This window comes from Aotus nancymaae, unplaced genomic scaffold (assembly GCF_030222135.1).
Source record: "Aotus nancymaae isolate 86718 unplaced genomic scaffold, 86718_ANA_hifiasm-v0.15.2.pri h1tg000020l, whole genome shotgun sequence".
NCBI lineage: Eukaryota > Metazoa > Chordata > Mammalia > Primates > Aotidae > Aotus > Aotus nancymaae.
The window spans coordinates 45,551,484-45,573,901 of NW_026988432.1; the positions used below are offsets into that span (position 1 = coordinate 45,551,484).

Genomic DNA, 22,418 nt, shown 5'->3' on the forward strand with positions numbered 1-22,418 from the left:
AAGTGAGATTAGCCATACTCAAGAGACAAAGTCATAAACAGAAACTAAATTATATTAACTTTTATGCTGTAAGCCATGTACAGCTCATTTTTGGAAGTAGGTAAAATAAACTATGGCTTAAGTTTAAGATTTTAATTGACTTCAATTCTTGATTTAAAGTGTTTAGAACTTTCTGTAAGTCTTGCATACACCATTAAAAATGTTTGAGCACTCAAATATCAGCATTAGAATAACATAATATTTAATATAATAGTACTAATTTTCTTAAAATATTAAAAATAAATTTTCTTACCATCTATAGCCAGGATCTCTGCTGTGTATATCCCATTGATAATATATTTTGACTTCTTATCAAATTCCCTGGAAAATTGTATCTCACCAGTTCTTGAATCAACTTTTAACCAGCTGCCTGCATCATGCCCTATGATATATCTGTTTTTAAATTAAAAAAATCATTATTATGCTTTTGTGAAAGTTAGTACCTCAAATCACATAAGAGCTACAATGTGGTAAACTTAAATATTGTATTTGTATGTTTTACAGTGATGATTGTCTTTTATAAAATGCATAGATATCAATACAAATCTAATGATAAATACATTAATATACAGGTCTGTAAGTTTTAAAATTTCATCATTCTTACTCTTCTAGCTCTTAGTATAATTGTTAATAAAATGTATGAGTTCATTTTAGTTCTATTTATTAAATCATAGCAACATAAAACATCCTTTATTCATTTTCAGAAACAAATATTGCTTATTTATTTTCAAGTGTGGTATACTTAGGATTTTTCTGTGGCTTTTCAGCCATGTTGATTTCAGAGCACCTCACTGATGGCCTGTTGGGGGCTTGTGGTATCCTCTCTTCAGTGTGTCTATCTGGATCTTGTTACAGATAATAGACTTAAAGTTCTTGACCTCACTGGAAGAAGATGGGGTCTCTACCAGGCACAATTTCAAGTCTCCAGTTGCTTTATCTTAACTGCTTTTATGTACATCCTATTCTGGCTGACTTCACAGGTTTTTTTTGAGTCTGTCAATTTGTTAACTGATTTAATAATTAAAACTGTGAACATCAAAGTAGTTTATTAGTCAGTAGACTTTGTTTACTGCAAGAATATTGGGAGGAAGAAAAGGAGATAGAGAAGGGCAGGATATAGAGAAGACCTGTGTACTTCATTGTAGTTATTTCTAGAATATTTTACACAGTTCTAATTCACATATAATTTATGTACCTAGTGCCCTTAATACTACCTTTTTATTTCTCCTCTCCTGACTTCTATTTATGCCTGTCAAATTTTTAAAACACTGTTTTTAGCTTCTACCATTATGCTTTTTCTCTTATATTAAGCAGAGGATTGAAATTAGCCTCAAAGCCATAGATAACACAGGTTTAAGAAAACAAGCGGTGACTCAACATTTATGGTGTCTTATTGTCTACAATATGGCTTAATCGGCCCAGGTCCAGGGCAGTATAAACTGGCCACAAAAGATCAAGGAAACTCATGGAGTAATTTGGGTGGCTTTGATCTTACAATTGCTTGCTGGACACAATTACCTCTATAGCCAGTTGGAGGCCTTACATTATTGGAGCCGCTACAACACTGTTAAAATTCTAAGATTTCAAATGCTCTAATAGTCTTCTAAATCACAGGAATAATAAAAGAAAAAACACTCCAAAAGTATTGCAACCCAAATATACTAGCACATACTACATGAATTAACACTGGATAGAAGCATAGAACGTGAAGAAAATACTTGCCGTACCTGACGTTTTTTGCAGGGTTTCCTGTGTCCAAATCTATGGCTGTATATGTGCCAAGCACGTAATTCAATAAGGAACTTCCTTTTATTCCTTCCCGCACACTAAAAGCCATAGAACTTGGATGAAATGTGGGTCCTTCTCTCACATTAATAACCTGAATTCTCACAGGGGTTGAATGCATTCGGAATTGAGAAGCAACGGAGTAGTGAAAATCAGCTTGGTTTTTAACTCCGATACCAAGCTGAATAGTAGGTGCTTGTTCATAATCCAGCATCTGAAATAAAAGAAAATAAAAAACTCTGAAACAGCAAAGAACTCTCTTTTGATAATGTAAGAAGCCATGGTAAAGTGAACCACATAAAGTGAACCACACACTAGAATAAAGTCCAGGAGATATGCTATTTAGATTTTGAATTGAAAAAGCTTTAACTTATTTCTGCCTTAGGTATCTTAGATATGTTATTCTGTTTATCTTTCAGCATAATCAGCTATGTAGATCATTTAAGACTGTGATTTTAAATTGGAATCAAATTTTGGGTTTTGGACTTTTTATACAAAAATGCTGAAATGAAAAACAATATTTTCCAAATGAGGTGTTTATGAAAAAAACTTTAGAATAATATAAAAATGTTTACACTATTGAATGAATAAATAGTACCCACATTTCTTATATAGAACATCTGAGAATCTTTTGAAAGTATAATCAGCAGAATAAAGGCACTAATATATATGATGTCACTGAAGAAGTAATTTTTTTTAATGATGTAAACAACTTCTAAAGAATTTATGATGATTATAGTCGCTGGGTCTGGTGGACAGGAAGACTCCTTTATGGGGCATATTCAAATAAGTAAATGCCATGCCCAGAGAAAAGTTACCTTTGAAGTGGGTATCCTGGATAAAAAATAGAATCTTTTGATCCAGAATGATTGATGTGGTGACATGAAAAGTCACAAGTGAAAAAGTAGTTGCCCAAAAAGAATTGCTGAGCAATGTCTGCTTAGAAGTGTTCTGGAAGCTGAGGTAAGCATCACTAACAATGCATTTCCAACAGCAGAAGTCAAGGTATCAGCAAGACTTTCCATCAACAGGACTCAGATAAATCGCTGCTTCTCAGGGAAACTCCCTGACATCATGAATGTTTCCTTAGGTTTTAGAGTTACATTTTTTCAAAGAGTTGATAAGAAAAACATTCACAGTAATTTACTTGGGTTCTTCTTTGGAGATGGCTCAGCATGCCACACTTGAATTTCAGCTAAAACCCTTGAGGTCTGGGATTTTGATTCCTTTTGCACATCTGTTCACAGATCCACATAATACCTAGTCCACTGGTCCACATGATACTTAGCACAGAACTGAATATAAATTATGTACTCAAAAATCAATTTTCAACTAGAGGAGATCTCTCTTCTACAAATCATTTTTTATTTAATAGAATTCCATGCTATCTTCAAATATGGAAAACTGAGAACTTTATTCTTTCTTTTTTTTTGGAGACAGGTCTCGCTCTGTCACCCAGGCTGGAGTGCAGTGGTGCAATCTCAGCTCACTGCAACCTCTGCCTCCCAGGTTCAAGTGATTCTCCTGCCTCAGCCTCCCAAGTAGTTGGGACTATAGGCATGTGCCATCACACCCAGCTAACTTTTGTATTTTTAGTAGAGATGAAGGTTTTGCCTGTTGGCCATGCTGGTCTCAAACTCCTGACCTCAGGTGATCCACCTGCCTCGGCCTCCCAAAGTGCTGGGATTACAGGCATGAAGACCTCTGAGAAGTGCCCGGCCTGAGAACCTCTACTCTAGTGGAGAAATCTTTTGTGCTTTTCTTATGTATATACACAAACACACTTTTGTTTGTGTATTAATAGTTCTCTTCCCATTGAACAGAGTGTCATGAAAATATACTAATATGTGTCTAAAGTTATATAAATTAAAGATCTCCACATAATCTAGGAACAAGAATTGGTCTGGAGTCAATCTTTCCTCTAGGAGGGAAAGCCAAATAGAGTAAAGGCAGAAAGTGATTCACTCATTATTTGCAAGTGGAACACTTTAGTCAGGATTTTCTGATTGTGTCCAGAGGTCAGGGATTGTAAAGAACAGTGGAAACGATGGTTTACCTTGGAGTCTCTTCATAGAGTAAAGGGCAAGTCTGGGGAAACAGTCTGCAGTTTAAGAAACCAATGAAGAATAACCACCTAACAAGGTACACAGGCATGTGTTAGAGTGGGTGGGGGCGTGACCTGCAGTGATCTAGAGTGAGGCTCTGGAAGGGCTCAGGATGAAGATAACCCAGAAATGGATTTAGCTTCTGGCAGACTTTTGGCTTCTGTAAATTGTAGTATAGAAGCTAAGCTTAGATTTTCACATTCAAGTTTTTGTTCTAATTTAATATAACACTGCTAATTCCAGTGGGGACATCGATCCATTTTAGTACTAAGTATGAAAGAGGGAGAACTTAAAAGTCTCCATTGAAAAGGAGGATGTGATAGTAGTTTTTTTACAGCAGGGGAGTGAAGAAATGGTCACATATCTGCCCAAGTGTGTGTGTTCTGCTCTCCAGGAAGGCTCATTTTCTGGTACAAATGTTTCTGGAAGAGAGAAGCAGGGCACACGTAGTTGGGAAGGAGAGTTTAGTGGTGAACGGACTTGGAGGGAAAATCTCAGGGTGCTAGTCCTTTCCTAAAATCGGTTTTACTGGCTCCCAATTACACAGTGAGACATGAAGTTGGCAGTTAAATATGACTTTGGGACTAGAGAGTTCTGGCTGGATCTTGTCTCTGACATTTGCTGTCTGGGTAAACTGAGACTGGCTATTTGTCCTCTTTGATTTTGTTTCACTTTCTCTAAAAATGGAATTACTGGCTGGGTGCGGTGGCTCATGCTCATAATCCCAGCACTTTGGGAGGCTGAGGTGGGCAGATCACTTGGGCTCAGGAGTTTGAGACCAGCCTAGCCAACAATGGTGAAACCCTGTCTCTGCTAAAAATACAAACATCAGCTGGGTGTGGTGGTGCACAACTGTAATCACAGCTACTCAGGAGGCTGAGGCATGGAAATCGCTTGAACCCAGGAGGAGGAGTTTGCAATGATCACACAACTGCACTCCAGCCTGGGTGACAGAGTGAGACTATCTCAAAAAAAAAAAAAAAAAAAGACTATATTTAAATCCCAGAGTTGTAAGGATTAAATGAGATAATACATGTGAACCCTCTGGATATACTTTAAAACAGAATAGTTGGTGTTTAGTAATTGCTTAATAAATGTAGAATTATTATAAAAATAGAGAATCAATTTTTTTTTTGGTTAGAATTACAATTGGGTAGCATTTTTCCTCAGTGTTGAAATAATCAATGTATATATATATACACATACGTATTTATATTGCTTGTATTTTCATATATACTTAATAAATACCAAAAAGAAGTTGTTATTGACAAAGATATTTTCATTTTTCTGAGATCATTCTTTTGTTAAACTGTAAGTTCCTTGAGAACAGGAACCATATCTTATTCACCTTCACATCCTTAACACATAGTAATTCTCAATAAATCTTTTTTTTTTTTTTTTTTTGAGACAGTCTCACTCTGTTGCCCAGGCTGGAGTACAGTGGTACAATCTCAGCTCACTGCAACCTCTGCCTCCTAGGTTTGGGTTCAAGTGATTTTCATGCCTCAGTCCTCCTGAGTAACTGGGATTACAGGTGCCTGTCCCACATCCATCTTCCAGTAGAGATGTGGTTTCACCCTGTTGTCCAGGCTGGTCTTGAACTCCTGGCCTCAAGTGATCTGCCACCTTGGCCTCCCAAAGTGCTGAGATTACAGGCATGAGCCACCGCTTCCTGTACCACCTGCAAAATGGTGATTCAATTGATCCTCTTTTCTTTATAAATTATTGAGTCTCAGCTATTCCTTTATAGCAACACAGAAACATCCTTATGCACTTGGATGGAGAAAAGTAGTAACAGAACTGAATAATCACACTGTAAATTCCATAATCACACTGTATAGCAAACTAAAAATATGTGTGTATGTATATGTCCTAATATATATTTCCTAGCTATATGTGTTGTTTATGTTAATAGCAGCAATTTCCTTTGATAAAAAGTAACAATTTCCATATTACATTAATGTTAATCTGAATCTTACTAGTTTGTGGTTTTATTTGTTTCTAATTATAAATTTTTCAGTTTTATCATTGTCTGTGAATTAAAAGTAAGTTATTTAAGAAAAATTAATCTCTAGAAAAAAAATCAGACCCTGTGTTTCAGTGTTCAAGGTTTTCTGTGGATCGATTCCAGCTTGACTTCTCTGATCTCACTTCTCATTACTTCCCTACTTGAATGCTACACTGCAGCCCCACGGGGTTGCTCTCCATGCCCTGACCGTGCTTCATGTTTTCTTACTCTGTGTGTTTATTTTATTACCCACATTAGCAATCTTAACTGTAACATCTTGCTTAAACTTTATTCTTTTCAGACAAATCTAACTCAGAAGGATCTCACCATTTTTTATCTCATTCATTATTTCAAATTTCACTCCCTTGGCAATTAATTATGTTTTATGTCATGACATTTGTACTATTTATTATATTGTGAATTCCCATGCATCATCTAATTTGGGGATGCTTGCCTTATCTTCACAACTAAATATTGGGCACTGTCAGAACAAAATAGCTTTCTTATTTTTCTTGGTAATTAATTTTGTTTTGCTAGCTGAACGACTCAGACTGACACAGCAGTTACTTAGGGCCCTTGATATAAGCAAAATTCAAAGTTATGAAGTACTTTTTTTGAAGGTAGATTCTGTCTCTAAGATCACTTAAAACTTCTTTGGAAGAAAATATTGCAGATCCTTATACTGTACCTTGACAACCTTCAAAATGCCTTCATTGGTTTCTGGGTCTGTTTGAATATTGAACCAATTCCCATCATTTCCGGAGAGAATTAAATATTTTGCCAACCAATTATCAGTGCCTTCTTCATCAAGATCAATTGCTTGTAATCTTATCAGTTCTGGACTTAAGCAATTCTCTTCAATACTTGCTGAGTACTAAAATGTAGAGATCAATTTTGTAGTCAACGAATTTTCAAAAGAAGAAACGTACTTAAGCAGAAATAATTATTATTTAAAATACTAACAACAAACTATGTCAATGATTTTTGCCTTATTAAATGCCATTGTCCAATCAGAAAAATAAGAATAAAATGTATAAGATAATAAGACTGACATTTATGTGCTATATGTAAAATCAAGGTCTCAAACTGGCATTTTGTTTCTTTCTTTTTTTGCTTATTGCAAATTTTCTTTACTCTTTTCCTTTAAATAGGGGATCAGATTTTTTTTTTCTGTAAATAGTAAATATATTAGATATTGTGGGCCAGAGAATTGGTGTTGCAACCCCTCATCTCTGCTGTTGCAGCACGAAGCACAAAGCTCCCACAGACAACATGCAAAGGCATGAGGACAGCTGTGCCCCAATAATACGTTTTCTTTTTTAAAACCAAAACAGACATGGAGCCGGATTTGGCCCTGCTAGTTTGGATTTTATGCTTCTTTATGCTTAGAGATGAAAATAGAAGTTGAGAATGCTTGGGACTCTAGCAGAATTTATTCAGCAAATCATGAGGCATATGCAAAAACATTAATGTGCTATGTTATTTCCAGAGTTAGATAAATAGATTTCTGTGTTTCTGTAAATAGAGAATACAGAGTAGATAGTTTGTTGCTTTCATAAAGAAGGCTTGTTTGGAGTAGTGAGTCAAAGACAAACATACAGTTTAAAGGTATATTAGTATACATAAGAAATTCCAAAGTTTCTACAACATAGTTGAGTATGTCCATACATAGGACAGAACCAGGCTCAAGAGCCAGCATGAAAGCAAATTGATTATTGACACTTATGAAAAAGGATTATAAGAATACAAACTTACTGAAGTTTTCTCTAAGGTGGGGAAATTATCGTTGACATCTAAAACCTTGATTCTACAGTCACACTCAGAAGACAGTCCATCCGCAGCTCCATCCCGATCTGAGCCTCTCACAACTAGGTTGTACATACTGTGTTGCTTAATCAAGATGAAAAAGAATATAAGACTTAGGTCTTGTCTTGAATAGAATCCAACGCCTTCATGCTATTATTTTTCTTCTCTTTTATTTACATATCAAATGAAATTTATATAATTGAGCTTTTAATTTTTATTAAAAATGGATTATTTTCCTTCCCTCCTTTATATTGGAGTAAGGGTACACATGGATTATTTTATCTTTGTCTTCTCAGAATTGAATTTTTTATTTCTTATTCATTCACAGAATGCTTTACCTCTCTGTCCAAGAAACTGGACATCGTGCGGACTTCTCCAGTGTACCTGTTCAGAATGAACATGGGTGCACCTGCAGGCTCCTGAGAGACGATCTTGTAGGCAATTTTAGAATTCAGATGATTTTCTTCGTCTGCATCTGTGGCACTTAACTTTACTACCAGTGCATCTAGAAATAGAAATGGGGTAGAGAATGGTTGGGACTCTGGAGTAAATTCAACAAATCATTAGGCATAGGAAGACAGAGTGGTCGGCCTTTCCTGAATTCTCTCTGTTTGAGTTTTCTAAAGGAATATAGTACCATAACTTTCAGCTCTACCATTCATAATAAAAATGGTTGTGATTTGCTTTATAAAACGCTTTATTGTTTTAAAAGTACTTGCACTCTTTAAATGATTAAATACTAAATTAGTAGCAAAACATAGTTCTCTTTAAAGTAAGAAAAAGAAGTTCAAAAGATTCTTCATCAGAAAACTGAATAAACAGATTTTTATCTGTTTTATTTATTTGCCATGGCCTTGCGAGATTATTTTAAAGTGCTTAAGATTACGGTTTAATTAAATGTAACATTGTAATTATTTATTGAACACCTATATTCTTAATTGCCACTTATCCAGAAAGCAGATAATTACTCTTGGTTGCATCGGAAGATAGCATTTTACCAAACAGTCACAAATATACAATTATTGGAAAGAGGACTTGCCCATAGCAATATAAGAAGTTCTATACTCATAGGTAGAAAGAACGGTATCCTAGGCCAATCCCCAGGGATATCAGTCTATAGGACAGATTGTTCAGAATTGTTGGGTCCCTGATGTTCTTTTGCTTCCTAGGCAGGGGGACTTGGCTTTGGGTTTCACCATCTTTTCCTTCACCAGCGTTGTCCTGAGGTGTGTTGATGAGGAAGCAAAGATGGACTTCGGAGTCTCTCTCTCTCTGTGTTGCCTCTCTTAGGCAAAACCTCTTTGCCTCTCTATTGGAGGATCATCCTAGTTCAAAAACACATTTTGTGTTTATCTGCCTTTTCTCCTGAAATTTAGTTTTCCTATTATTTCCCCCAAAATTTGTTTAGAGGCATATGGGCGACATAGATTTGAAAGGGAGAGGGACATTAGGGGATTGGGGAACAAACTGATATTCATGTGCTGTATGTAAAATCAAGTTCAGAAGGCAAAGGGAGAGGAGAGATAGGAAAGTAGATGTATAGGAAAAGCATAAGAGGAGCAATGAAAGAAGTTCAGGAGAACGAATACAAAGGAAAGACCAAAGGGTATTAGAACTGGCAATGGAATTAAGTGGAATGGAAATAAATGAAAGAAAACGAGAGAATAGCATGTAGTTTGCCATGCAGTCTGTGAAGATCAGTGATTACCCTTAGTGATTGATCTGATGGGTACAATTGCATGCTTCCACCATCACTCTCTCTACCTGGTGTAGGTCAGTCAAACATTTCAAGTAATAGAACACAACAGAGCCTTCTTAAACATCCCTGGTTTCTTCCTTGGTTTGCTCACTTGGATTCAGTTGTTCATGAGTCCAGTAACAATCTCTAAGGAAGGTGCTAAGCACCTGCTAAATCCCCGTAGGGACCTTTCTCAAGTAAGAAGATATTTTATTTTATCATTTCAGACATGATTTCTTTTTCTTGCTCAGTTAAAAGTTAAAATATGTGGGGTTTATTCAAAGTACAAGTGTGACTCTTTCTGTCCTTTACATTTCCTGTATGTCGGTCTTCTAAAGCTTTTGACCAAGAGAAGTAGCTATGGTGTGATGTAGAAAAGGAATGTCATTTTACTTACTGGCATCACTATTTTCTTCAATACTGGCTGTGTACACACTTTGTGAAAAGACTGGAGCATTATCATTTATATCCATAACTTTGACTCTGAGCTCAAGAGGCCTTTCTAAGTCTTCACCCCGTGAATTCAGAGCCTGGCAATAGATCTGTGGAAAGTTGGAAAAAAACTGTCTATTTCACCAAAGGAATTTAAGTAACATGCTTGAAAATATATCAGAAAACAAGCATAGAAGCAATTTTTTCCAGTGAATTCAGACTATAATACAGTCAAATAATTTAAATATGATCAAGACACTTGACCACATGTACATGCAATATACCAGAGAATCCTGAACCAGAAAGTTTTATTTTCTCATTCTTTCCATTCCTTCCATTTGGGTTCAGTCTACCATGTTTTATCAAAAGTAATCCATTGTTTTAAGATGATATTTTTTAAAAAAGGGAAGAAAACTAATATGAACAAATCAAAATATATGGCTATGACTTACCAAGAAAAGTGGAGTTATCTCTCTGTCTACCACTGAAGTGATGTTAATTTCCCCAGTGCGAGGATTAATTGTGAATATCCCATATGGTGGTCGATCAATCCCTACCCCAGAAATTCGATATGTAATCTTCTGGTTCAATTCACAGTCTGATCGAATCTATGAGAAAAATAGCTAGAATTGTGATCCAATTTAGAGCAGATAATAAACTTCAGCGTGTAGTGGATTGAGAAGGGAATGGGTTTCATAACCAAATCGACGTTGGATTGAAGCCTGGCACCATGACTTAGTCCTGTGTGACCTTGGAAAATTTACTTAACTTTGCCCAGATCAGCTTACAGTGGGGATAATACCACCTATCACACAAATTTGTTGTGGGAATTACATGAGGTAATTGTACAACATACACCCTTGATGCTAGCTTTGTTATTAATAATACATTGTTAAATTCTCTAAGTTTTTGGCATATGCAGAAAGAGTTTCACAAAAGAATTTTTACTATTTTGTTTAAACTTGTGTCATATTAATAAGTATTCTACCTAGGCTGGAGTCTGAGATTTAGTCAAAATGGTAGATAAATTGAAAATATCAGAGAAATATAATAGTTAGAGATACTGGTAATAATTTTATAAATGTAAACATACTGCATCACTTTTCTGCCAAATAGATTTTATAGCAAATATTCTGCCACACAGATTTTGCTTTAGTGTGGATAAAATAAATTTATCTATTGCTGATAAATTTAAACTGAAACAGTTTTGAAATCTCACCTATGAAGAGAAGAGCATTCCATAAAATATTAAGATTTGTTGCCCACCCATTCACAGTGAAATAAAGACAGCTGGAAATAGAAGTTTGGTTAGCTCTACTCTAATCCAAAGGTCTTTTTTACATAGCAGAAAACTCAAGAGCCTCCCAAAATACCAAAAAAAAAAAAAAAAAAGAATGTGCAATATAAGTGGGATAACATAAAGCTATCACTACCAGTTGAATGGAAATAATAAATTTAAAGCATCTCACCAATTTGAAAACATCTGAGAGAGGATAAATTTGTTTTCTTGAGCTGAGCTTGTATCTGTAACATCATTGCTGATGATTACTATATTTTTAATATAAAGCTGGAAGGAGAAATTTCTGCAGATCACTTTACTGTTCAAGATCAAGATGCCCAGAAAGAGCGAATGAAGCTATTAATGTGGATCCCATCCTTCTTGGATGAATTTATTATACATTCCTTAACTCTCCTTTTTTTTTTTTTTTTCAGTAGGCATTATTTGTGAAGATCTTTTAAGACTCTCTTATTTTCTGGATTTAGAGATCTGGTGGGAACTTCTGATATTGTCATTACTTTCTTGGAATGAATTCATCAAGTGCAGTAAACTTAGCTTGGAGGGTCAGTCTTCAGACTGTCACTATGTGAATTTATTTCCTATGATGTAGACAGGCAATAATGAGCAGAACACAAATGGATGAACAAAACCAGCTGTGCTGGAGATCCAACCCTTTCTTCTAGGATCACTCGCCATTGACTGCCTGCCCCATGTCAGCCTCCCTGCACGTGATATTCAAATCAGTGGCTTAGCAACTGGAGCAAATGACCATGTGCTGTCTTCTTAAAGAACTATGGAGCAGTGAAGGCTGCAAATCTGGGAAATATTTGAAAGCTTCCCTGCTCTGCAAAAGCATTTGTCGTCAGTTTGCATTGTCACTTACTTTGGCAATGGGATTCCTCTTTGAGTTGTCCTCTCCTTCTCGACAGGCTGCGGCAAACTTGATCCACTCCCGCTTTTGTCTTCTGACCGTTTGCCATTTTGTAGTGCCATTTTCAATGTCTAATTCTTTCACCTTAAGCAAAGATGGTTTGTGTTTCTTACAGTGTTAGAACAATTTTACTTAGAAAGGACATTTATTTAACATTATAAGGTGCATTTAGAAGAAACAGTGATACTGAATTTGAAGAACAGAGAAAGTTTTCACGAATTCACAACTGGATACGCAGAGCTTAATTACTTCTGCCTGCTACATTTTTTGGAATTATCTTTCCAACTATTTGATTCTAGAGAAACAAATTTAATTAGCTAGTTGAGGAGTTCGTGATGTACTATACTGTATAAATTGTACAGTTTTTCTTTTTTCAATCTATCTTCACCATATGGGAGCCTTGCCTACCTCACCCTTCACTGAGCTTTCACCAGAATTTACGGTCTGCAGAGTTTAAACGTCAGCATTGTTCCATGCGTGCACATCCCGTATAACCCAAAAGTTGAGCTGGTGAGTTGTGCTCACCTAAAAGAGAGAAGAGATTTTTTTCTCTTCTGTTGATAAGGACACCACTGTGGCTAAACACTCAAATATATTTTTGAGGAATTAGAAAAATATTATTAATATTGGAGGAATTGATGATTTCTCCAATAATCCCATGGACACCTATGTAGCTTTGCAATATTGTCATTTGTATCTCTGCTTGCCATATGGTTTTTCTTTGTAGTCTTAAGTTGCTACTGTTGAAATATACTTAAGAATTAAATATTAATGAGTTTAGAAATGTCACTACATGTGCAAGCATATTTGTATACATGCATAAACTATAAATATGCATGTATTTATTTTTGTAAGTCCAAATGTACTTTCTGAAACACAGGTGATTATAAGTTTATTTAGGCTAAGCTTCAATTAATTACCACTTTGGAGGACGGAGTTGTTCCACTGAATGAAGTGTATATTAGAACCAGAGTATTTACATTATTTCCCCATTTTGATACAACTTCCTGAAATGTCCACCTATTCCCTATTTCACCAAAAAGATGAGAAAAGTAATGTTATTTTTTCCAGTGACTTGAGAGGATCACAAGGAAAATCTAATTACTATAATAAAATAAAGCTCTGCCAGAGAAAGGACAGCAGCTCTATTTCCTGAGTTCCACTCTAAATGGCACCACATTATATGCTTTGCATTTACTTGTGATTTACAGTTTGAATGTACTTTCTCTCATTGTTGAACCATCAATTGTCTTTCTGTCTAATGTGTCTAAACAATCTCTTCCCACTCTAAAGTGTTACTTTGCTTCTTTTGCTTTGCTATAGGCTGGAAAACATATAAATAAACTACCGTATAGTTTGGTAAACAGGAGTTACTAAAACACTAAGCTGTTGGAAACACATGCCCTAAAAGCACAGAGATTTGGGAGTATGGGTTTCACTATTTGGGAGTATGCTATTTCAGTTCACCAGAGATTCTGTCTCTCAACTTTTATGTGGAAAATTACAATTTCAAATATTCTGATTTTTATATATAATACATTATAAAATTCAGTTTTTGTTTTAATTTTAAATTGAGAAAATAATTTTATTATACATTACCTCAACAATAAATTCACTGTTTACTTCCATCACCACCTGTTTTAATAGATGGTACAACATTAGCATAAACTTGCATAATTTAGGGGAAGACAAGTCATAAAAACATTGACAATATTCTTTTATTAATTCATTTTAAAAATATACATTTTGTTGATGATATGGAATAAACATGGCTAACACACATGAATAATAGACTTTTTGCCCTCCAAAAGATTTGAATTTTAGAGAAGACAAACACATAAGTCTACAGCAGGTTAGGATACCTCAGTGGGCTTGAAGGAGGATAGGGCAGGCAACTCGAATTATCCCAGTGAATTTCAGGAAGGCTTCCCAGGAGAGCAGGGATTTGAAAGGGCTCTGCAGAATGAAGCTATTTTGATAAGAGGAATTGTTAGGGAAGAGCATTTCAGCCAGGGTGAAACAAGAACACAGTTGTGAAGGCTCTAAGTCAGCGGGTGTTCCAGAAATGGTCAATAATATTTTTGGTGGAAGGTAAGGGAACGTATGAAGAGCTGTGGGAAGTGCAATAATCTATATGCTGTTGCCTTCTGATGCCCAGTGCCATCAATCAGAAAAATAGATGAGTAAGTTCTTTGTCAGCTGGAATTTATTCTACTCTTATTTCTCCTTGAACTCTGATATCGTATTTCTATTGATGAATTATCACCTCCATTGGTTCATCCTACTAGAATATATTTTCAAGCTTCAAATATATTTTAATATATTTTAAGGTTTTTACTGAGCAGCCTAGCATACTTGTCTGTAATGAAAATATGCATATTAATAGAAATTTTGTTTTATTGGAATTTCTGTCATTATCAGGCTCTAAGTGTTAAGAAACTTTTTTTTTTCTGAACTGGATTAATTTTACAATTATACTTAGCATCATAGTTGAGCAAACAACATGCAAATATTGAAATTTCAATGCAATATAATTATGAAAGTAAAACTTTATCAGAAATGCATTGCAAATATGGGGATGAAGTTTTAAAAAATTAGCTCATAAATTATAAATATTACTTGTTATTAGAATTAAACAAGTTTCAGAACCAATTCTAGTTTGTTTGGTTTTGTCTTTCAGTTGTAAATACTGAGAAAACTTGTTCATGTTAATAGATGACTTTGGATTTTTTTTTTCTTGTAGCAGAGTCATAAATTCTTTAAATTTATTCTGAATTACATGATGTAAATCTATAAGGCTTAAAATGATGTTTTAATGACGTGTAAGTTGGCAGCTCCTTTAGGTTCTCTTTTAATTTTGTTGAAGACAAATAATTGAAAATCATAATTTGCAAAAGGATTTGTCAAGTGCTCTGAAATTAACTCTCTTAGTTGGGCACAGTGGCTCACCCCAGTAATCCCAGCACTTTGGGAGGCTGAGGCGGGTGGATCATGAGGTCAGGAGATCGAGACCGTCCTGGCCAACATGGTGAAGCCTCGTCTCTACTAAAATACAAAAACAAACAAACAAACTAGCCCAAAGCGGTGGCACATGCCTGTAGTCCCAACTACTTGGGAGGCTGAGGCAGGGGAATCGCTTGAACCCAGGAGGTGGAGGTTGCAGTGAGCCGAGATTGCACCACTGCACTCCAGCCTGGCGACAGAGCGAGAGTCCATCTCAAAAGAAACGAACCCACTTTCTCAATACTAACATCAATGTTTTCAATTATTCTTGGTTTAGTGCCGCTGATAGTTTCACAATCTATTGCAGTGCAACAAAATAATGTTTGCCATGGCTGAGAGGTGTGACTTTTTAAGCGGGATTGGGAGAGGAGAACCAGCTTGATATCTCAGGTTCAGGTGCATGTTGAGGTAGATTGACTTGAGGAAAGACTAGAAGCTGAGGATCTGGAAAATGAATGCATTCAGCAAAACACGTGTCCTGATTTGAAGACTATTAGAGTAACAATTAAGCTGATGTCAAGTGTACATTTCAAAGTCCAGTGATTTATATTCCATAGTGGATACGTAGCTTTAAATCATAATTTGGCTTTATAAAAAACAATGTGGTTTATCAAAAATTTCTTGAGTCGTGCAGGCCCAAGAACTGAGTAGTCTGAGTAGTGTAGCTTTGGACAAATCCTCTTGCTTCTCCCTGTTTCAGACTGATCTAAATAGAATGGCCAAGGTGAAAGTGACAGGCACAGCAAGTGCTCAGTACATTTGTAAAGAGGAAGGAAGAATGACAAAGAGTTTTCTTCTGTGCTTTCGAGGGCCCGTTCATAGTGCCTCGTGACATCTAAAAGTGAATCATTTTTAAGGACTTGACAGTAGCCACATCAAGCAGATTTGTCTGTAGTTTAAAGGGATGAGAAGTTTTGAGCTCATTTTACCTTGCTCTTGTCCTTTCTAGAGAGCCCAGCTCAACTGAAGTAACTCCAAGAATTTTTGAGTATAAGCCCCTTTTCATCCTTTTGCTATCCCTGATTTTTTTATTTTTAATTATTTTCAGGCCAGGGAAGTGGAATAAGACTAGAGCCCAGGGTTCTCATCTAGCAGGACATATGCTATGCTGAGAGACGCTTCCACAGTACGCTTTTGGTATTTCTGCTCCCTGCTCAGCTGGCTCTAAGGATGAGGGTAACAGAAGACAAACCCTCCAAATACTGTCACTTTATGTACAAGTCTCCAGGAAGGAACTTACCAGGTATTACTCCCAGGCCCTATGAAGTCATGAGCCCCATCAGGAGCCCTCACTTTTTAGGAAACACCTGTTAATGAGTGTTTTGAATGAAGCATGGAATGACATCAGCCTCTTGAACTGCACAATGTAGTATAACTGTACGAACCTCAGTTAAATTGTGAAAAGTAATGATGGACTCCTAGGTAATTTTGGAAATTCCTTGCCTACAAAAGTCTTTAAAAAATTTTTCTTTTTAGAGACTAGTCAAGTGCAGTAATGAGACAGGGGAAAGAACAGAACAAGGAGTTTGATCTGCAAGTGACTGTGAACAATCGAGAGAACTCACTACCTTAGGACCAGCCCGAAAGTCACGTTTTCAGAGCAACGTGTGGGACAGGCATCATCCGTTGATGTGGCTTGACCTGAGGCCCTGAGTAAAAGACACACACAGAGAATGGAAATGGCTGAGCCAGTCATCACAGTGGTAGAGTACTAGAAAAGGGAGTTGGAAGCACGTGCTGTTGAGGGAGCAGCATAACCCGGAGAGATGCATGGTATCCTAAATGTATTACAGTCTCTGTGGGCCTGGCTGAGGGTTTCCTGTTTCCCTTGATTTTTGGATGTCCTTTTGATAGGTTGCGTTAATGGAAAAAACTTGAACAGGACTTTCAGTATAAAAGTGCTTAAGAAACTAAAATTTATGTCTGTGCTAATTTCGAGAAAGAAATGAAGAGTAAGACATAGACCTAGAAAGAGTGACATGTTCAAACAGGAGGCAAGCAGGAAAATGAAAAAAGATATTGGGATGAATTATTCAATATAAAGGAAGAATGAATAGGATTGGGCATTGGCCCAGAGGGGGAAGAGAGTCAATGCTGGCAGAGTTGAAAGAGTTTTGGGTTCGCTGTCCTACTAATTTAGCCCATGAAATTAAAAAAAAAATTGTAACATTTACCTTTCAGGACTTTTGTAATCTATTCAAATGGTTTTGTTAACTGAAATGTTTTGTTAGTGTTAGGTATTGGGATGGCAAGGCAATGGCTGGCAGCTTCAGAGAACCACCAACTTCTCGTCTCAAATTGAAACACTTGTGCTCTCTTTAAAGCCAACTAACCACATTAAAGTTGCTCATCAATGTGAGAGTGGGAAATATATGATGAAGTGACTTGGTAAGAAAGATAAGTTAGAAACTAAACTCATTCATTCGTTGAAACATTTTCATTGATAATGCGTGTGACAGTCACTGTTCTCTGTGTGCAAGACAAGTTTTGACCTGTAATAATGTATATATTCTGGAGAGGAATAATAGGATAGGCCATATTCTATTGTCATGTAACTTTTAGAAAATTGCAGAAATTTTTCTGGGTCTTTTTTTTTTCTTTTAATACTAACTTCTAGAGAGAATGTAATGATTTTATATAAGATATGGAGAATCTAAGTCATTATATAGTATGTGCTTCTTGCAATATTGGAATAGATATTGTTCTCTTACATTCTGAATGTATTTAGATAGTATCTACAGAACAGGGCTATTTTTTCATCTCTATGACTTACCTTTTTGCGTAAGCAGTCAGTTTTGAAGTCATCCGCATACGTAGGACCAACTTATTAATAAGCAGTTCTTGCCTGAATAATACTTATAATAATGATTGAGTAAAGCACTTACCATCCTACCAGGTCTCTGGTAGAGTTGCCAAGTTCAAGCCTAATTATACCACTTTTGTTTATAATTGAAGGTGTATCAAAAATGGCATTTTAGTTTGTAAGCCATGTAATTTTCTGCGTAGAAAAGAGGGCAAACATTTCTCATGCAAATTACACCTAAAGGTTTCCCTCCAGGCACTCTCGTCATACACCCTGTAAACAGAGCTGCTTTCCACGAGTGGGGAATTCCAACTGTGCTCCCACTTGGGGAAGGGAAGGAAACATGACTGCAGCTTAAACAACGGTTTCATTGCTCTGTAAGGAACTCCTCCGTGGATACTTAAGAACTAGAAAAGAGTCATCAGACTAAGTACTCAGGATCCAGGAGCTCTCCCCCACAAAAAAAGTACCTTTAAAAAAAGGAAAAGGGTCATAGAGTCCCAAGAACCATGAAATATTCTTAGGGCAGGACTTTTATCCTATAAGTCAATAGATAGATATTATTGAGAAAGCCATAGTAAGTTACAGGTCATGGTAATACTAGATATCTCTTGAGATATAAACCTTTTTTTATATGACATTCTCATCATGGACTCTGCAGGAATTCGAAGGCAAAAATATAAATTTTTCCACTTATTTAAAATACACTTAGTAATTCCTTAGACACTTATATCAACAAAACAATAATAGAGTTGAGATTTGCTTCGATGTAACCTTTGGGGTGATGAGTACATCCTTTCTGTAATAAGCAGTACTGAAACCAATCATTTAAAGCAATCTAGGGTATTCTGTTTAGTACAAATATAAAACCAAATCAGATAAGGTGTTTTTCTCTCCATCATTGTGTTTCTGGAAATTTGCCTGACAAGCAAATAAAAACAAATTTCTGTTCCACACTTCAGAGTAACATATTTGAGTGCATGTGAGAACTGAATAGATAAGTGGCTAAGTTAGTTTTAAATATGTTTTCAAGTTTTGATGCCTGCTTTCAACTTGCAATGAGATAATAGCTACATTTAGCCACCTACCTTCTTTACTTTCAAGAATCAGACTATTTAATGGAAGTGTTTACATCTTATATGTAGCATGAATGGCCACATATTATCTGATAGATGGTTGTCTTTTATGATCTTATCATCTTGATATAATATAGGCCTCTTTCAGCTAATAACTCTCCTGCCTTAAGTAACTCCTTCCTAATAAAATCTACACAATCCATAGCATTACCTAAATCTTCAGATTCTCTAGCCAAAGTTATGAAAACTATTTATGAGCCAGAAATGAACTTCTACTACGTAAGTATTCAGTGGGGATAATTTTAGAATTACAGAGTTCCTATAGTGGAAGCAACTTAATATCATCATGTCTAACTGTGTATTCTCACATGGGGTAAAAGGAAGCTCTGAGAAGCTAGGTGCTTTTGCCAAAGTTACACAGCCGCTTTGAAAAGGAGCTGTGATTCAAAACTGGGACTTCTTAGTCTTGATTCACTGTTGATTGTACCTCACCATCCTATCTGTTTTATAGGAGAAGAACACGGTAAGCATCGTGTTAGGACGAAAATGCCAAATGACTAGTGACAAAATTGGTGCCCTATTGTAACCCAGAGTTTTGAGTACCTTTTGCTGGTTAGCCACTCAGAACTTTGTTTAAAGCACTCTTTGCGGTTGAGATGTAGCTGACACAAAGTACCTGTGAGTCTCTGAGAAGCTGCCACACCTTCATTAGTGTAAGCTACAGTGATGCCCCAGAGAGTCTTTGATTTAGTTAATGAAGAAGGGACAGAGTTTATGTTCAGGAAATTAAAGACAAGTAGGCATGCCTACTTTTCTATAATATCTATAACATCATATAGATTCTTCTTAAACAATCCTTGCATTTGTTTCAATTTTGAAATATGCTAGAAGTCTCTGCCTCTCAACTTCAGACATTACTGATATGGTAAGGGATCTGTTAGACATGCATAAAGAAAAAGTACATAAATAACTTTTTCACAATTACCATGAAATGTCAAACACAAAGACTTCAATATTAATGAGGAGTAGGAGGAATTAAGTATCAAAAACACTAGTATTACCAAGGAAAATAAATGAATACTACCAAAAAAAGATCAAGAGAGTCTGAAATATAATACTCTTTCAAGATCAAGGAGAAGAAGATCAACTCTTTAATTAAATAATTAATATTATCATAAAACATGCCTCTGCAGAAGGCAATGGGAGTCAAGATTTAGTGCTCAGAAGTTGCCTCTAAAATCTTGACACATACAGTTTTCCTTACAGAAAACCAAAAGTTTATTTGAGTCAAAGCATGAATATACTTATAGAAGTATAACAAGAGGCATATCCTAGTAACTTACTATTTCTATTGAAGACCAAGTCCGATTCTTGCCTCTTCTTTTAGTGACATTTACTTTATTTAGTAAATAAATAACGATCATTGTAACAGAATATTGCCCTTCTGTCTGGTGTTTTTAAGTTTAAAAATATTTTTCAAAAATAGTCTTGTTTAATAATCTGTCTCCTAAACTCAGAGGATGCAGTATTCTACCACCATTCTCAGGTTCTCTTCCGAGCTTGGGGTTGTGCCCTTTGGCAGTGTTTGGCTCCTGCACTGCTGTTGAAGTTTAGAAATGTGAATTCCAGAAGAGTAGCTCCTCTCACTGTGCCTCCCGGACAACGATGTGCTCCCATCTCTCCCAGCTCTAGCTGCCTTCTGTCTCTTAAACTGCTGTCCAGAGGAGTCTGGTATAATTGCCACTTGCCTAAGAATAGGATGGGGATCATTTTACAAGCTTATGTTGTAGCACCAACGTGGATACTCCTGGGAGATTGAAGTGTGGCCAATTATAGCGCATTTGTCTTAATTTACTTTAAAAAATTTGTACAATTTCCTAATAATCCTGTCCTCTTATCTTTCCACTTATTTTTCTCAGCTGTTTGGACTAAATTATTCTATCATTTAATCATCAGTAGACTTAAGTCTAATCTAATGTAGTTTAATTAATTCTTTAAATAAACTTTTCTAATTGAATTGGCAATAGTTTGGTGATTGGCCAACTGGAACTTTGTTCTTCTTTGGACTTGGAATTCTCCCTTCCTAGGGTAGGATACTTGCTATGCATGCTGTCTGTCTGGAAATCATGTCACACCTTGGGCACCGAAAGCTTAGAGAAAAGCAATATAATATCCAAAATGCCATGTTTACTGTAAAGAAATAGATCATTTAAATATTTCTTTGCTGGTCTGTAGGAATGCATTAATAATTCCAGAAAAGGTTTGTCTTGATGGCTGAGCTTCAATTTTCTTTAGCAGTATCTGACTGGAAAAAATTCTCATGACTGAAATATTTTATCATTAGTTGCAATGTAATTTCAATGTATCATTCGTCCACTTTGAAAGAAACTCAAAGGGAAATGACTATTGAAAGGAAATGGGCTTGATTCACTTCCCTTCAAATTTAGAACCCATTTGCACTGGAAGTTTTCACAGCAATCTATCTGATTTATTTATATGATCATAGAATATAAATTTTATTTCCAAGTTAAAATTTTAGAATTGTCCTAGCACTTAAAGTGAAATAGATTATGTCTCTGAGGACATATAAATTTAATTCAGCCAGATTCTCACCCTACTTCTCTATGGCATTTGGTCCCTCAAGGCACAGAGAGTTGTTGGAAATTAACAGAGGCTGGACTCCTAGAACTCTCTTTGCAGGAAGGGGATTAAAAATGGAATAAATCCCGTGTAGTAAGTCCAACAGCTGACAGAGACAAGACCTTGAGGCTGCATTTCCTTCCCACGTCTTTAAATTCTACTTACCATTAGAATGATCAAAAGGCAAATGTTTCTGAAGAAGAGCCAATCCATTCCTTTGGGTTTCTCTGGTACACAAATCCTGTGAGATTCAATTTAAGCCCTTGTCTTCTGGATCCCAAATTCCACTCTACAGCAAGATGTGCTTTGAGACGCCTTTTTAGGAGGGCATGGGTGATAACTCTGGTTGGTGCTCTCTGGGCAGAGAGATGAAGATATTCTATAATGACTCTGTTTCCCCACCCCAAGCTCCCAGGCTGGTCTGGAAGACTGGCATTGTTTGGGCTCTGGGTAAGAATTTAGACACACCTTGATTCTTATTGCAATGAAACCCTTTGTTGGACACCAAAGGAAAATCTTATAGAGTGAGGACAAGATTTACAGCGAAGATAGCCAATGAATAATAAATTACTCACAACATAAAAAATAATTAAAATGCTAGGGCCTATCATCATGCTGAATAAAATTAGAAGGCTTCTTCTTACTGCCAACATTGTAAAAGCAAAATTACATATACTGACAACACATACACACATGTGTCCACTACAGAACCAACTTCAAGGAATGATACTTTTAGCAGAAGCCGTTGTTGAAAGTCATCAGGCCTCAAGTAT

The 22,418-nt window shown here is 36.0% G+C and overlaps 1 protein-coding gene across 1 annotated transcript in view; it reads right to left on the reverse strand.

Moving 5' to 3' along the window:
- The window catches only part of DSG4 (desmoglein 4), a 36,067-nt gene extending 14,075 nt beyond the window's left edge, over window positions 1-21,992 (reverse strand). The window contains exons 1-10 of the mRNA XM_012447212.3: window positions 21,811-21,992; window positions 13,723-13,758; window positions 12,076-12,207; window positions 10,366-10,521; window positions 9,879-10,023; window positions 8,082-8,248; window positions 7,693-7,827; window positions 6,626-6,811; window positions 1,767-2,038; window positions 293-432 (exon numbers count right to left, since the gene is read on the reverse strand). Coding sequence (XP_012302635.2) covers window positions 293-432; window positions 1,767-2,038; window positions 6,626-6,811; window positions 7,693-7,827; window positions 8,082-8,248; window positions 9,879-10,023; window positions 10,366-10,521; window positions 12,076-12,207; window positions 13,723-13,758; window positions 21,811-21,858 — 1,417 coding nt within the window. The 5' untranslated portion in view covers window positions 21,859-21,992. The remainder of the gene's footprint in view (window positions 1-292; window positions 433-1,766; window positions 2,039-6,625; window positions 6,812-7,692; window positions 7,828-8,081; window positions 8,249-9,878; window positions 10,024-10,365; window positions 10,522-12,075; window positions 12,208-13,722; window positions 13,759-21,810) is intronic.
- Between the last annotated feature and the right edge of the window lie 426 nt (window positions 21,993-22,418).